General features: G+C 35.6%; 1 protein-coding gene across 1 annotated transcript; it reads left to right on the forward strand.

Annotated features, from left to right (window-relative positions):
- The first annotated feature begins 1,289 nt into the window (after positions 1–1,289).
- On the forward strand, positions 1,290–12,126 carry LOC136674465 (trace amine-associated receptor 13c-like). Its single transcript, XM_066650472.1, has 4 exons — positions 1,290–1,430; positions 2,181–2,423; positions 6,081–6,218; positions 11,107–12,126. The coding sequence occupies exons 1-4, from the start codon at positions 1,290–1,292 to the stop codon at positions 12,124–12,126; spliced, it is 1,542 nt and encodes a 513-aa protein (XP_066506569.1).
- Positions 12,127–17,308: the final 5,182 nt, after the last annotated feature.

Genomic DNA, 17,308 nt, shown 5'->3' on the forward strand with positions numbered 1-17,308 from the left:
CATGCATAAAAAGACAGAGAAAGTAATCTTCTGAATCATTTGTTTTTTTTAGCCCTGTCTCTATTTCAGATGGATGACCAAGTCCACAGGCAAAACATCACGGTTCAATATTGCTTTCCTGACAATAATGCATCTTGTGTAAGACATATCAAAGAAGGCCCTGGATATATATTTCTGTGCTTCTTTCTCTCATGTATATCTGTGTGCACTGTGTTTCTGAACCTGCTGGTGATCATCTCCATCTCTCACTTCAAGCAGCTCCACACTCCAACCAACCTGCTCATCCTCTCTCTGGCTGTGGCTGATTTTCTCGTGGGAATATGTGTTATGCCTGTTTCTATAATGAAACTGATGGACTCCTGTTGGTATCTTGGAACAATAGCATGCTACATATTTCCAATAATCAGTTGTGGCTCAGTATATGGATCTATCTATAGCCTGATACTTATAGCAGTGGATAGGTACATTGCTATCACTGAACCTCTACAGTATTCAAGTCAAATTACAGTTTGCAAAACTTTGCTGTCCATAATTCTAGGCTGGTGTATTTGGCTTTGTTATACTATCATGTATTTATACTTTAATGACTATTTCCTTCCACCTCAGATGTCCACCCACTGTTATGGAGAATGTGTTCTGGTCATACAATATTCTTGGGCTATCATTGATCTTGTTGTTGCATTTATAGCCCCTTGCTCTTTAGTAATATTTTTGTATTTGACCATTTTTAAAGTGGCAAGACGTCAAGCCAAAGCTGTCAGAACTGTTAATAATGGTGCCTCAAGCAAAACTGGAGCTAAAATGATAAGGTCTTCTGAACTCAAAGCTGCCAAGAAATTGGGCACAGTTATTTTTGTTTATCTTGCTTGCTACATACCATTTTATTTAAGCTCTGTGTCATTTGACAGCTTGACATCTTCTTCCATTGTCTGGAAAGTGTTTTGCTGGCTTATTCAAATTAACTCTTCTGTGAATCCACTGATTTATGCCATTTTCTATTCATGGTTCAGAGCATCTATAAAATATATTGTAACATGTAGAATATTTGAACCTTCAAGGTTGAATTTGCTTTCTGAGCATTAAATATAGGACGATTTCACCTGAGAGCATAGAGATATTTTGAACTGCTCTAATTGCATAAATCTATTAGTTCCTTCATAACCAAAATATGGTGATCGTACACATATGCATCATTATTTATCAACTTTCAAAAACATATAAATATTGTACTAAGTTGCACATGTATCATTTAATTTTGTGTAAAAATGCTAAACTGTTAGAAAGAGTGGATGACCTCCCCTGCAAGATACAGAGCCATGGAATATGCTGGAGTTTCAACCAGGAATATAGGTCTCAGAGCCAAGCTCAAAGCAGTACAGACTGAGGCCACAGAACTCTCTGCACTCTGGTCCAAACCTAAACACCTACTGGTGTGAGAAGCATGAGAAACAATGAGAAAATGTGCTTATATATATGGTGGCTGGGGGGCAAAGGTGAGCTATTTAACATGGTTTTGATGTGTATTAATAAACTGCCTGAATTCAAAACGGTCTTCTGTGCCCTCCTTACAGGAATGCCAAAAAAAAAAAGAATATATATATATCCGGACCCACTGCGACCCTGAACTGGATAAGCAGTTTCAGACAATGAATGAATGAATGAATGAATGAATGAATGTTATAGCTGTACACGTATGTAATACATTCAATTTGATTTCTTTTTTTTTACATTATTATTACATATTAAAGTAATATTTACTTTTTTCTTGCTTCAAATATTCAGGCCTCAAATTTCTACAATGTATAAATATATATATTTTTCTATTTTATATTCTATTCTCTAATTGTGACCAATGAACCATCTGGCATTATAGTGTATGATCTAATGCAATGCAAGCCTGGTTAAAAATAAATCAATAAATAAAAAGACACAAACTCACTTCTTGGTCTGGAATGGAACACTGCAAGATTCATGTTAAAGCATGGTGTTCCCTAGTGTTTTGCTCACATTTAATAATTTATTTAATACACCACTTTGAACTAGTATCAGCTGACCAAGCTCTGTATCTCATGATAATATTAGGTTACACTATCCACTAGGGAGAGGATTCGTGCTCATGTATAAGGAGACAGAAAAGGTTATGTTCTGAAACATTTGTTCCAGCCCTGTCTCTATTTCAGATGGATGACGAAAACTACAGGCAAAACATCACAATTCAATATTGCTTTCCTGACAATAATGCGTCTTGTAGGAAGGAGGTCAAAGAAGGCCCTGGATATATTGTTCTGTGCATTATTCTCTCATGTATATCTGTGTCCACTGTGGTTCTGAACCTGCTGGTGATCATCTCCATCTCTCACTTCAAGCAGCTCCACACTCCAACCAACCTGCTCATCCTCTCTCTGGCTGTGGCTGATTTTCTTGTGGGACTGTTTATTATGCCTGTTAGTATAATGCAAGTGATGGACTCTTGTTGGTATCTTGGGACAATTGCATGCTATATTTCTCCAATAATCAATTTTGTCTCAGTGTATAGTTCACTCTTTAGTCTCATTCTCATAGCAATGGACAGGTATATTGCTATCACTGACCCTCTGCTTTATTCCAATAGAATCACTGTTCACAAAACTTTGCTGTCCATAATTCTTGCCTGGTGTATTTGTTTTTGTTATACCATCATGTATTTGTACTTTAATGACTATTTCATTCCACCGCAGGTCTCCACCCACTGTTATGGAGAGTGTGTTCTGGTTGTAAAATATTATTGGGTCATCATTGACCTTGTTGTTGCATTTATAACACCTTGTTTTTTAATATTATTTTTTTATTCAACTATTTTTAAAGTGGCAAGACGTCAAACCAAAGCTGTCAGAGCTGTGAATAACGGTGCCTCAAGCAAAAATGGAGGTAAAATGTTAAGGTCTTATGAAATCAAAGCAGCCAAGAAATTAGGCACTGTAATTTTGGTTTACTTAGCTTGCTACATACCATATTATTTAAGCTCTGTGTCAGTTGATAGCTTGACTTCTTCTTCCATGGTGTGGACAGTGTTTTGCTGGCTAATTACTATTAACTCCTCTGTGAATCCACTGATATATGCCATTTTATACTCATGGTTTAGAATTTCAGTAAAATATATTGTAACATGTAGATTATTTGATCCTTCATCTTCAAGGTTTATTGTGCTTCCTGAGCATTAACTTCAGACTCATTTTAATCTGACAACGCAGAGGTTGCTCAATATTTTAAACTGTTCTAACTTACTTTTAATTAATTACATGTTGGCATAGGTTTCTTAGTTCAGTCATAAGCAAAACATAGTGCTTTTACATAGATGCAGAATAATCTTACAATATGAAATTTAGTAAACTATATTTATGTGCTTGATGTAATAAATTAAAAAAATATAAACTGAGACAGGATAAAGGCAGCCTGCCTAATCTTGCCCAGGCAGCAGACAAAGGAAGAAGCCAGAGCTTCCACCCGGGACACAGATCTCACAGCCAAGGCTTGAGCAATAAGGGCTGAGCTCACACTCTGTTCTGGCAATGACTACTTACTGGTGCAAGCTCAGTGAGAAACGCCAGACATAGGGGCTTATCGGTATAAATGTCTGAGGGAAAGCTGAGGAGAGGGTGGGAACTGAGAGACTGTTTTTGTTTAGTGTTTAAGATAGTAATGGTGTGTGTTAATAAACTGCCTGAAGGCCAAATTGCACCTGGCTTCTGTGTCCTCCTTACAGAAATGGAAAACAGACTACAGGGCTGCCACTGTTGAGCAAATTTGTTGTAGGGAGGTTTGGAGTAATGCTGATTTGGGCCTGTTAGGTAGATAAAATACTACTCAATTTGGCTAGGCTCTACAGGTTGTTTTGTCTTTTGTACAGTTTGGATTTTCCATTATAGGGGCTCCCCTGGAATGTAGGGAATGACTTTGCAAAACCACCATTCCTAACAGGAGGCACTGTAATGTGTCATTTACTCATTCTGCAGTCACATGTTCTTTTTGAATTTTGGGACTGAACACAAATCATGTCAGACAGAGCAATATATATTTGGTATATATGTGGTCTTTCTGAAATATGCAAGGAAATATTTATTTTCTGAAGTATATATATATATATATAGAAAGACCACATATGTTCTAAACCACATAGTTCATCCATTTCAACAGCATTGCTTTGTAGAAAAAAGTCCAGGTGCAGAACTAGCCATCTGCAGTCCAAACATTTAACCAATAGAAACATTTGTTGCATCATGAAATTAAAAATCTGGATAAAAGACCCATGGGTCTTTTTGTGCTAAAATGCATAAACGCATGATTTCGACAACAGATATATTAGGACAGTAACATCTATCAGTAGATAGAAAATCTACATAGTTTTGCACTTGATCATTACACATGGATGCATTTTTACCAAATTCTGTTCATTTTTGCATTTCAATTTATTATTTTTATTGCCTGTATTATTGAGGCCTCCAACCATTGCAATGACAATAAAAATAGGCTTTTTTATTCTATATTCTATTTTATGATGGTGACACATTGATCATCTGGCCATACAGTGTATGATCTAAATCAATGGAGGGCTGTTCTATCACTATGATCCTGAAACATTCATACTCACCTCTTGGTCACATTGAAAGATTCAAATTAAAGCCTGGTGTTCCCTACTCTTATGCTCAATATAAAACTATGGATTTTTCTTTTTTTTCTGTTTTTCCTCTGGACCTCTGAATTAGTTTCAGCTGACATGAAGTTTTACCTGAATGGTTATGTTAGGATTACACAATCCACTAGTGGGAGGATTCATGCTTGTGTATAAAAAGAGAGACAGTAACGTTCTGAATCATTTTTTTTAGCCCTGTCTCTGTTTCAAATGGATGAACAAGTCTACGGGCAAAACACCACAGTTCAGTACTGCTTTCCAGAAAATAATGCATCTTGTATAAGACATGTCAAAATAGGTCCTGGATTTACACTTCTTCGCATCGTTGTCTTGTGTATATCTGTGTGCACTGTTTTTATGAACTTGCTGTTGATGATCTCAATCACTCACTTCAAGCAGCTCCACACTCCAACCAACCTACTCATCCTCTCTCTGGCTGTGGCTGATTTTATTGTGGGACTGGTTAATATGCCTGTGAATTTAATGAAAGTGGTGGAGTCCTGTTGGTATCTTGGAACAATAGCATGCTACCTTTCTCCAATAATCGTTTTTGTTGCAGTTTATGGATCTCTCTATAGTCTGATCCTCATAGCAGTAGATAGGTACATTGCTATAAATTACCCTCTGCACTATTCCAGACAAATCACAGTTCCTAAAACTGTAATGTCCATAATTCTTGGCTGGTGTGTTTGGCTTTGTTATACAATCATGTATTTATACTTTAATGACTATTTCTTTCAATATCAAAATTCCACTCACTGTTATGGAGAGTGTGTTCTGAATGTAAAAAATTCTTGGACCATCATTGACCTTGCTGTTGCATTCATTATTCCTTGCTGTTTAATATTATTTTTTTATTCAACTATATTTAAAGTGGCAAGACGTCAAGCCAAAGCTGTCAGAACTGTGAATAATGGTGCCTCAAACATAAGCGGAGCTAAAATGATAAAGTCTTCTGAAATCAAAGCAGCCAAGAAATTAGGAACTGTGATTTTGGTTTACCTCGCTTGCTACATACCATTTTATCTAAGCTCTGTAACAGTTGTTAACTTGACATCTTATTCAATGGTGTGGACAGTGTTTTGTGGGCTCATATATATTAATTCCTCAGTGAATCCTCTAATTTATGCCATCTTGTATTCGTGGTTCAGAGCATCTGTAAAATATATCATAACGTGTAGAATATTTGAGTCTTCATCTTCAAGGCTGAATTTGTTTCCTGAACATTAACTTCATATTCTGATTTCATCTGACCGAGTAGAGATAATTTTCTTATTTTTAATTTTCCCTTTGATTCCATTTTACTTAACTTGTTCAGATTTATACATACACCTCTTTCTTCAGTCATAAGCAAAACGTGATGATCTTACACAGATGCATCATAATTATACAAGCTTTACAATTTCTGCAGGTCTCGGAGCCAAGCCCTAAGCTGTATGGACTGAGGCCACATAAATCTCTTCACTTCGATCCAGCCCTGAGTACTTACTGCAGTGAGCTCAATGAGGAACACGAGGCAAATATGTTTATAGAGGGAATGTTGGAGAGTGTAAAGAATGAGATCCTGATTTTGTTTTGTGTTTAAGATGATGATGGTGTATGATAATATACTGCCTTAAGGCCAAACTGCTGTTGTCTTAATGTCCTCCAAATAGGGATGATAAAAAACAGCAATATTATTTAAGTTTAGTTGTCTCATGTTCAGTGTTTAGTTCATTATTCTCTTGCATAGCTATATATATATATATATATATATATATATATATATATATATATATATATATATATATATATATATTATCTTGTATAGCTAATCACGTTTGTCTTATTTGCTCAAAATGGGCACTGAAAAAACAATTGGACATGTAAATAATGACATAAAATAAGCCAGGTTTTAAGAGAACTGTGTAGGGAAACCGGGACAGAGGTCTGAATGAGCGTGATACACTTTTATAACCCAATTAAACACTATATTAGTGATATTCACTTCTGGTCTGGCAGCCTGTAACATTCATTCATTCATTCATGCATTGTATGAAACCGTTTATCCAATTCAGGGTCACGGTGAGTCGGAGCCACCCGGAATCACTAGGCGCAAGGTGGGAACACACCCTGGAGAGGGCACCAGTCCTTCACAGGACGACACACACACACATTATATCAGAAACTCACACCTACGGACACTTTTGAGTCTATTTAGAGAATTTATTATTTATAATTTTTATGCATCTTAAAATATGTTGAAATGTAATTGAAAGGGTAATTTGATTTGAAATTCCATTGCTAACTACAAAAAATGTTGCTATAACTACAAGGCTACTTCAATATGCAGGATATGGCACTGATCACATGCAGGTTCCGGACCAAAATTTTCTCTAACTGGACCTTAATGAATTTTAATTAATTAACACTATTCTACGTAGATTGTTGATTATTAGATATTTATTAATTTCCTTGATTTTTCTACATGTTTATGTCGTCCTGCTCCCACATTCACTGGATTGGTTAACTGCTTGCCCCCGTGCAGAACACAGAAATTTAGTCCTGTGCCACAAGATATTGTGATAGGAACTGTGAATCTGCAGACATTTTTTTCTTCAAAAAAAAAAAAAAAAAAAAAAAAACTGTTATGAATAAGCCTATAAACATTCACTCAACTCAACAGTCTTCCCAAAAATAGTTTGATGCGAATAAATCTTCACACACACACACACACTATTATATTAGTAAACTATTCTTTTCACATTTCAGATAATTAGTGTTTATTACTATTAACATGAAGATTGCAAAATTCTGCAATCGCAATAAAGACAATAAATAGTGACATATCAGATTATTTGGTCTTAAAGAGCATGATATACGACAAGGTATGGCTGCTATAAAGAAAAAAAAAACACTTAATCAAGAAAAAAAAAGCTCAAAAACCTTTCCTGGGTTGCACTGACACAGAGATAGATTCATATTAAAGCCTGCCCTTCCCTAGTGGATTGCTCACATTGTAAACTCTGTGACTATGTGACATTAAAAAATGTTATTATTTAATATTAAAATTTTAATATTTATTATTGATTATACACTTTTACCACTCTGAACTACTCTCAGCTGGCCAAACTCTGGATGTCATGATGGTGTTAGATATACACAATGCACTAATGGGAGGATTCATGCTCATGTATAAAAAGAGAGAGAACCTAAACTACAGAATGTTTTGTTTCTTAGCTCTTGTCTCTTTATTTACATGGATGAGCAAGTCCACAGGCAAAACATCACTGTTAAATACTGCTTTCCTGAGAATAATGAATCATGTATTAAACATGTTAAAGAAGGCCCAGGATATATTCTGCTGTACTTTATTCTCTCATGTGTATCTGTGTGCACTGTGTTTCTGAACCTGCTGGTGATCATCTCAATCTCTCACTTCAAGCAGCTCCACACTCCAACCAACCTGCTCATCGTGTCTCTGGCTGTGGCTGATTTTCTTGTGGGATTTTGTAATATGCCTGTGAATATAATGAAAGTAATGGACTCCTGTTGGCATCTTGGAACAATAGCATGCTACCTTTCTCCTATAATCAGTTTTATCGCAGTGTATGGATCTCTCTATAGTCTGATACTCATAGCAGTGGATAGGTACATTGCTATAAATTACCCTCTGCAGTATTCCAGACAAATCACACTTCGTAAAACCTTGATGTCTATAATTCTTGGCTGGTGTGTTTGGCTTTGTTATACAATCATGTATTTATACTTTAATGATGCTTTCGTTCCACCTCAGGTCACCACCCACTGTTATGGAGAGTGTGTTTTTGTGGTAAAATATTATTGGGCCATCATCGACCTTGTAGTTGCATTCATAGCACCTTGCTGTTTAATATTATTTTTGTATTCAACCATATTTAAAGTAGCAAGACGTCAAGCCAAAGCTGTCAGAACTGTGAATAACGGTGCCTCAAACAATAATGGAACTAAAATGATAAAGTCTTCTGAAATCAAAGCAGCCAAAAAATTAGGCACTGTTATACTGGTATACCTTGCTTCCTACATACCATTTTATTTAAGCTCGGTGTCAGTGGATAGCTTGACATCTTATTCAATGGTGTGGACAGTGCTCTGCTGGCTAATTACTTTAAACTCCTCTGTGAACCCACTGATATATGCTATTTTGTACTCATGGTTCAGGACATCTCTAAAGTATATTGTAACATGTAGAATATTTGAATCTTCATCTTCAAGGTTAAATTTGTTTCCTGAACCTTAATGTCAAACTCTGATAGAACAGAAGCCACTTGATTATTTGATGCTGCTCTAATTTCATTTTACTTCATGTTAGCATAAATATTTTAGTTTAGGCATAAGCAAGAATGATGATATTAAACAAATGTATGATCATTTTTACAAACTTTGCATTTATTTGTTAAATAAAGATATTTTGCTAAACTGTACACATATGTCCATGTAAGCAATATGACAATATAACTATGAGAAACACCAGTCCAATGTGCATATACAAATGTGCTTCCATTCAGCATGATACACCATAACATTTGTACCGTTCCCAACTGCAGTGTAGATGTTAAGACCCATTCCTGCCACAGTCCCCCATACTTTACAAAAAGCATCCTCTTCTGAAATAATAGAGTACAGCTCCCGTTTGGAAAATGAGAAAAAAAGGTCCACAGACTTAGCATACATTTTTAGATGTTACACAAATATGTGGGTATATGAGCATGGACACATTCTACCACACACAAACACACACACACACACACACACACACACACACAAGAGGCCTACTTATCATCTACAGGCTCTGCTATTTCTGCAGCACAATAACACAGAATTCATGTGGTGTTCGCACAATTGGTTGGCTGTAAAATATATAGAAAGAATTCATTACTTTCTCATTGATAATTTAGATCATTCCTACTATTATGATTTTGCATGGCAATTACTGTTTTTATTAATTGTCATGATTTTCTACATGTCTATATATTGCCCTGCTCCTGTGATCACTGGATTAGTTAACTTCCACCAAAATAAATAAATAAATAAATAAGTAATCAACCTACCAAGTCTTACCCAAAATGTTCTGACACATTTCATTTTTCACAACCACACACAGACAACTATATTCTGTTCATTACTTTTTTATTATTATTATTTTATATAGCAGGGTGATTGTAAACTTGTGCGATAACAATAAAGATATTTTATTCTATTCTGTATTCTATTCAGCAATGGTGGCCCACAGATCATTTGGTCTTATAAAGCACGATGTAAGGCAGTGTAGTGCTATCTCACTTCGACACTGAAAACAAAATCAACAACTGGTCTGTAATGGCACACTGAAAAATTCTTATTTAACCTAGTGTTCCCTAGTGTTTGGAATTTGTAAACTCTGTGTCTACAGTATTAGCTTTTTATTTGTTTTTTTGTTTTATTTTACAGTTTAACCACTCTGAACCAGACTCAGCTGACCAAACACTGTATGTCATGATGATAGGTTTGCACTACCCAATAATGGGAGCATGGACACACACACACGCACACACAGACACACACACACACACACACACACACACACACACACACACATGGGGCCTAATTACTGTTTACTGGCACTGCTATTTCTGCAGCACAATAACACATTGTTCATGTGGTGTTCACACAATTGCTTGCTACAAAAGTATTTAGAATATTACTTACTTAATAATTACTTTCTTATTGATTATTTAGATTTTTCTACATGTATATGTTGTCCTTCTCCTGTGGTCATTGTATTGGTTAACTTCCACCAAAAAATAAAAAAATAAATAAATAAACAAATAAAAGTGTTATTAATCATCCTACCAAGAGTCCCCTAAAAACTTAGTCTTAGCCAAAATGTTCTGACATAAGTATTTTTTCACAAACAAACACAGAACATGGCATTATACTATTCTGTTTATACTTCTGTTCATTACATTTTTTAATTTAATATAGAATGGAAATTGCAAAATTGTGCAATCACAATAAAGATATTTTATTCTAGTCTATATTCTATTCTCTGAGAGTGGGCCACGGATTATTTAACCTACTAAAGCACAATCAAACACAGTGTAGTCCTGCTATGTCAGTATGATCCTGAAAAAAACTTAATAAACAATATCAACACCTGGTCTGGAATGACACACTGAATAATTCATATTAAAGCCTAATGATACCTACTGTTTATTATTTTGCTGTCTTTGTAAACTCTGTGACAATGGCATTAGCTGTTTTTTTTTTGTTTTTTTCTTATACTTGTACCTCTCCGGACTCATCTCTGCTGACCAAACATTGTACGTCATGATAATGTTAGGTTTGTGGGAGGATTCATGCTCATGTATAAAAAGGCAGAGAAGGTAATCTTCAGAATATTTTGTTTTTCAGCTCTGTCAGCTCTGTCTCTATTTCAGATGGATGACCAAGACTCCAGGCAAAACATCACAATTCAATACTGCTATACTGAGAATAATTTGTCTTGTATAAAACATGTCAAAGAAGGACCTGGATATATTCTACTCTACTTCTTTCTCTCATGTTTATCTGCGTGCACTGTGTTTCTGAACCTGCTGGTGATCATCTCCATCTCTCACTTCAAGCAGCTACACACTCCAACCAACCTGATCATCCTCTCTCTGGCTGTGGCTGATCTTCTTGTGGGACTTTTTAATATGCCTGTGAATATAATGAAAATAATGGACTCCTGCTGGTATCTTGGAACAACAGCATGCTACATTTTTCCAGTGATCACATTTATCGCAGTGTATGCATCACTCTACAGCCTGATACTCATAGCAGTAGATAGGTACATTGCTATAACTGACCCTCTGCAGTATTCCGGACATATGACAGTTCGTAAAACTCTGATGTCCATAGTTCTTGGCTGGTGTATTTGGCTTTTTTATACCATCATATTTTTATACTTTAATGAATATTTCATTCCACCTCAGGTCTCCAAACACTGTTATGGAATGTGTGTTCTAGTTGTACAATTTTCTTGGGCCATTGTAGACCTTGTAGTTGCATTTATAGCCCCTTGCTCTTTAATATTATTTTTGTATTCAACCATTTTTAAAGTGGCCAGGCGTCAAGCCAAAGCTGTCAGAGCTGTGAATAATGGTGACTCAGGCAATAATGGAGCTATAACATTAAGGTCTTCTGAAATCAAAGCAGCCAAGAAATTAGGTACTGTGATTTTTGTTTACCTCGCATCTTACATACCATTTTATTTGAGCTCTGTGTCAGTGGACAGCTTGACAACGTATTCAATGGTGTGGACAGTATTTTGCTGGTTAATTTTTATTAACTCCTCTATAAACCCACTGATTTATGCCATTTTTTACTCTTGGTTCAGAGCATCTGTGAAGTACATTGTAACCTGTAGAATATTTGAATCTTCATCTTCAAGGTTTACTTTGTTTCCTGAACATTAATCTTAATCTGACCACTTCATATTTCATGTTGCTCTAATTCTATTTTACTTCATGTTTGTATAAATTGCCTTCAGTGTCTTCTTTACAGGGATGTCAAAGAGACTATCATATAAATGCATCTGTCTCATGTGATCAGTGTTTGGCCAATTATAGTTTTGGCACAGTATTGATTTGTGTAGCTAATCACGTTTGATATATCTGCTCAAAATTGACTCTACATAAATAATTAAACATCAATATAATTACATACAATAAGCCAGGTATTAAGATATCTGTGTCTATATACTGGGATGTCCCTTAGTTACAAACTTTTACACTTTATTGTCAAGATGTGAAATCAGTACTCCCTGTACATTTTACTCTATGACCCTTGTAACGAGTAGATCCAGCCACATTAAACACCACAATTTTACATTTAATTTTGCACACACATCTGCTCCAGATATGAAATGTAATGAAACTGATCATTTTAAAGGTGTTTCACAATAGCCTATGGTCACCAATGTCACAAGAGATTGTTCTTTCATTTGCAGGTGACACAATTGTGATTGGCCTGATCTCCTAAAGTTTCCACAGGAAAGGCATCAGCATATGTAGGATCTCCACAATTCAATGCCAGTGTCTCTTTGAACTCTTTCTATTTAGCAAATGATATACCATCTACATTTGCACCTGCAGGCTCAAACATTTTTTCTTCCATATAGAATATGGCACACCCCTTTTTTTGTTTTGTTAAATCTCACTCCCACCAAAATTCAGCAGAGCAGCATTTGTATGGAAAGAGATTAGTCTTAAAATACTTTACAAATGCGTAAATGTTAATGTTTTCACCCGATCTGAATACAAATGCAGCCTGATCCACAAATGTGGCCAGCAGGGGAAAATGACAGGCTGGGTGGCACTGTTGTTTTAGGACTTGTGGGGCCAACTTAAATAGAAATGTATTGACACAAAATGTAATGTGGAAGTCTGAACAAAATGCAATAATGACATTGCAATTACATAATTAATTTTTCACAAAAAAACACAGACCACTGCATTATACTATTGTTTATACGTCTGTTCATTACTTGTTTATTTAATCTAGCATGGAGATTGCAAAATTGTGCAATCACAATAAAGATACTTTATTCTAGTCTATATTCTATTCTGTGAGAGTGGCTCACAGATCATTTAACCTACTAAAGCACAATAAAACACAGTGTAGTACTGCTATGTCCTATGTTGTTTTACTGTCTTTGTAAACTCTGCGCTTGTAGCTGTTTATTATTATTATTATCATTATCATTTATTATATATATATATATATATATATATATATATATATATATATATATATATATTCGTACCTCTCTGGAATAGTCTCTGCTGACCAAACACTGCATGGCAGGGTGATGCTAGGGGTTACACGATACACTAGTGGGACTCATGCTCATGTATAAAAAGACAGAGAAGGTAATCTTCAGAATATTTTGTTTCTTCAGTTCTGTCTCTATTTCAGATGGATGGTCAAGTCCACAGGCAAAACATCACAGTGCAATACTGTTTTCCTGAGAATAATGTGTCTTGTATAAGACATATCAAAGAAGGCCCAGGATATATTCTTCTGTGCTTCATCCTCTCATGTATATCTGTGTGCACTGTGTTTCTGAACCTACTGGTGATCATCTCCATCACTCACTTCAAGCAGCTCCACACTCCAACCAACCTGCTCATTGTCTCTCTGGCTGTGGCTGATATTCTCGTGGGACTTTGTAATATGCCTGTGAATATAATGAAAATAATGGACTCCTGCTGGTATCTTGGAACAATAGCATGCTACCTTTTTCCAGTAATCAGTTTTATTGCAGTGTATGGATCACTCTATAGCTTGATACTCATAGCAGTAGATAGGTACATTGCTATAACTGACCCTCTGCAGTATCCCAGACAAATCACAGTTCGTAAAACCTTGTTGACCATAATTCTTGGCTGGTGTGTTTGGCTTTGTTATACCATCATGTTTTTATACTTCAATGACTATTTCATTCCACCCCAGATATCCACCCACTGTTTTGGTGTGTGTGTTTTGTTTGTAAAATATTCTTGGGCAATCATCAACCTTGTAGTTGCATTTATAGCACCTTGTTGTTTAATATTATTTTTGTATTCAACCATTTTTAAAGTGGCCAGACGTCAAGCCAAAGCTGTCAGAGCTGTGAATAACGGTGCCTCAGGCAATAATGGAGCAAAAATGTTAAAGTCTTCTGAAATCAAAGCAGCCAAGAAATTAGGTACTGTTATACTGGTATACTTAGCTTCTTACATACCATTTTATTTAAGCTCTGTGTCAGTGGATAGCTTGACATCTTATTCAATGGTGTGGACAGTGTTCTGTTGGTTAGTTTTTCTTAACTCCTCTGTGAACCCGCTGATATATGCTATTTTGTACTCTTGGTTCAGAGCATCTGTAAAGTATATTGTAACATGTAGAATATTTGAATCTTCATCTTCAAGGTTGAATTTGTTTCCTGAACATTAACCTTAGATTTATTTCATCTGAAGGAGAAGAGACCACTTGAAAATGTATGCTTCTGTAATATCATTTTACTTCATGTTTAAACAAAACTCTTAGTTAATCAGAAAAAAAAAAAAAAATCAGATTTTATACAGATGCATCAAAATGTTACCAACTTCACAGTACTTTAGTAAAAAAAAATTAATTGTACACATATATCTCATGTAATTAATATAATATTGTTTAAAACCAGCCCGAGATCCAAGACTGTATACAGCCTACTAATTCTTTGTTGATGGGAATGTACCACCTCCCAAGCAATGTGCTTTGACCACAAAAGAAGATTTCAGAGCCAACACCTGAGAAGAATTTACTGAGGCCATAACTCTCCATGCTCTGCTCCAGCCGTGAGTACATACTGGTGTGAGCTCAATGAGAAACAACAGGCTAATAGGCCTATATACATAAACGGCTTGGCTGAAGAGAGGGCAAAGAAACAGAGACTGATTTTATTCGGTGTTCAGGATGGTGATGGTGTGTGACAATAAAATTTATCTGTCTTTTGTGATCTGTGATTGGTCCATTATTCAAAGGATTGCTTTGTGTAGCTAATCACATTTGTTTTATTTGCTCAAAATGGACACTGCATAAACAGATGAAGATCTACACAGTTAAGCCATGTATTAACAGACTTGCGTTTATGAACTTGGACTGTCCCTAATCAACAAACATTTACAATTCCTTATAAAAATTACTATACATTTTATTGCATGTTAATGTGTATATCCTGCTGCATTAAAGCAGCATGATGTAAGTATAAAATGAAATTAAACTAATTACTCAGAAACGATTTTACCATAACACACACACACACACACACACACACACACGTGTCTTTTATTTTTAACACTTTTTTTTTTCTACCACTTCCACAACTCCAAACTAGTCTCAGCTGACACAAAACTATACGTCATGATGATGTTGGTTTACACTATCCAATAGAAGGATGCTAGTGCTAGTGTTTAAAAACACATGGAAAGTAATCTTCTGAGTTATTTGTTTTTCAGACTTGTCTCTGTTTGAAATGGATGACCAAGCCCACAGGCAAAACATCACGGTACAATACTGCTTTCCTGACAATAATGCATCTTGTATAAGACATGGTAAAGATGGCCCTGGATACACTCTCCTCCGTGTCATTCTCTCGTGTATATCTGTGTGCACTGTTTTGCTAAACCTGCTGCTGATCTTCTCCATCTGTCACTTTAAGCAGCTCCACACTCCAACCAATCTGCTCATCCTCTCTCTGGCTGTGGCTGATTTTCTCGTGGGACTGTTTAATATGCCTGTGAATTTATTGAAAATAGTCGACTCCTGCTGGTATCTTGGAACAACAGCATGCTATCTTTCTCCAATAATCAGTTTTGTTGCAGTTTATGGATCTCTCTATAGTCTGATACTCATAGCAGTAGATAGATACATTGCTATAAATTACCCTCTGCAGTATTCCAGACAAATCACAGTTTCTAAAACTGTGATGTCCATAATTCTTGGCTGGTGTGTTTGGCTTTGTTATACAATCATGTATTTATACTTTAATGACTATTTTTTTCAAAAGCAAAATTCCACCCACTGTTATGGAGAGTGTCTTCTGATCATACAATATTCTTGGGCCATCATTGACCTTGCTGTTGCATTTATAGCCCCTTGCTGTTTAATAATATTTCTGTATTCATCCATTTTTAAAGTAGCAAGACATCAGGCCAAAGCTGTCAGAGCTATCAAAAATGGTGCCTCAAGCATAAATGGAGCTAAAACTTTGAGGTCTTCTGAAATCAAAGCAGCCAAAAAATTAGGCACTGTGATTCTAGTTTACCTCACTTGCTACATACCATTTTATTTAAGCTCTGTGTCAGTAGACAGCTTGACATCTTATTCAATGGTGTGGACAGTCTTTGTCTGGCTAATAAATGTTAACTCTTCTGTAAACCCACTGATTTATGCCATTTTGTATTCATGGTTCAGAACATCTTTAAAGTATATTGTAACATGTAGAATATTTGAATCTTCATCTTCAAGGTTGAATTTGTTTCCTGAACATTAACCTTAGATTGATTTCATCTGACAGAGACCATTTTATATTTTATATTGCTCTAGTTAAATTTAAGTACCTGTTTTCATAATTATTTTTTTCAATCATAAGAAAAATTAGTAACTATTTTAGAAATGCATATTTTTTTCTGTAAAAAGAATATTTTGTTAAATTAAACTAAAATAAAGTTTAATCTTAAAAGTTAAACTGTGGCCAAAGTTCCCACAGACTTGAATGAGTTGACCTGCTAAATCATTGTACCTGGCAATGAACTAATTTACCAGTAACATAGTGAGACATTTAAGCTACAGCTTAGACCAGGAATGCAGATCTCTGAGCAAGCCCTGAGCAGTACAGACAGAGGCCATATAACTGTCTTCTCACTATCGGTGTGGTTTCAATGTGAAACATCATTCAAAGTTGCTAAATGGCTGTGGACAGCTGAGAAAATCCAGAGGAATTAGAGACTGTTATTGTTTAGTGTTTAAGATGGTGATAGTGTGTGTTAATAAACTAACTACAGGTAAAACTACACCTGCTTTTTGTGTTTCCTTACAGGGATGTTACACAGAATACCATATACATTCATCTGT

The sequence above is a fragment of the Hoplias malabaricus genome, chromosome 18 (genome assembly GCF_029633855.1).
Source record: "Hoplias malabaricus isolate fHopMal1 chromosome 18, fHopMal1.hap1, whole genome shotgun sequence".
Lineage (NCBI taxonomy): Eukaryota > Metazoa > Chordata > Actinopteri > Characiformes > Erythrinidae > Hoplias > Hoplias malabaricus.

Bases quoted from the DNA above. Each gene is read 5' to 3' on its own strand.
- LOC136674465 (XM_066650472.1), top strand. From the start codon at position 1,290: ATGACCTCCCCTGCAAGATACAGAGCCATGGAATATGCTGGAGTTTCA. The intron at 1,431-2,180 runs GTGTGAGAAGCA...TCTCTATTTCAG, and splicing joins CCAAACCTAAACACCTACTG to ATGGATGACGAAAACTACAG. The intron at 2,424-6,080 runs GTGGGACTGTTT...CAATTTCTGCAG, and splicing joins TGGCTGTGGCTGATTTTCTT to GTCTCGGAGCCAAGCCCTAA.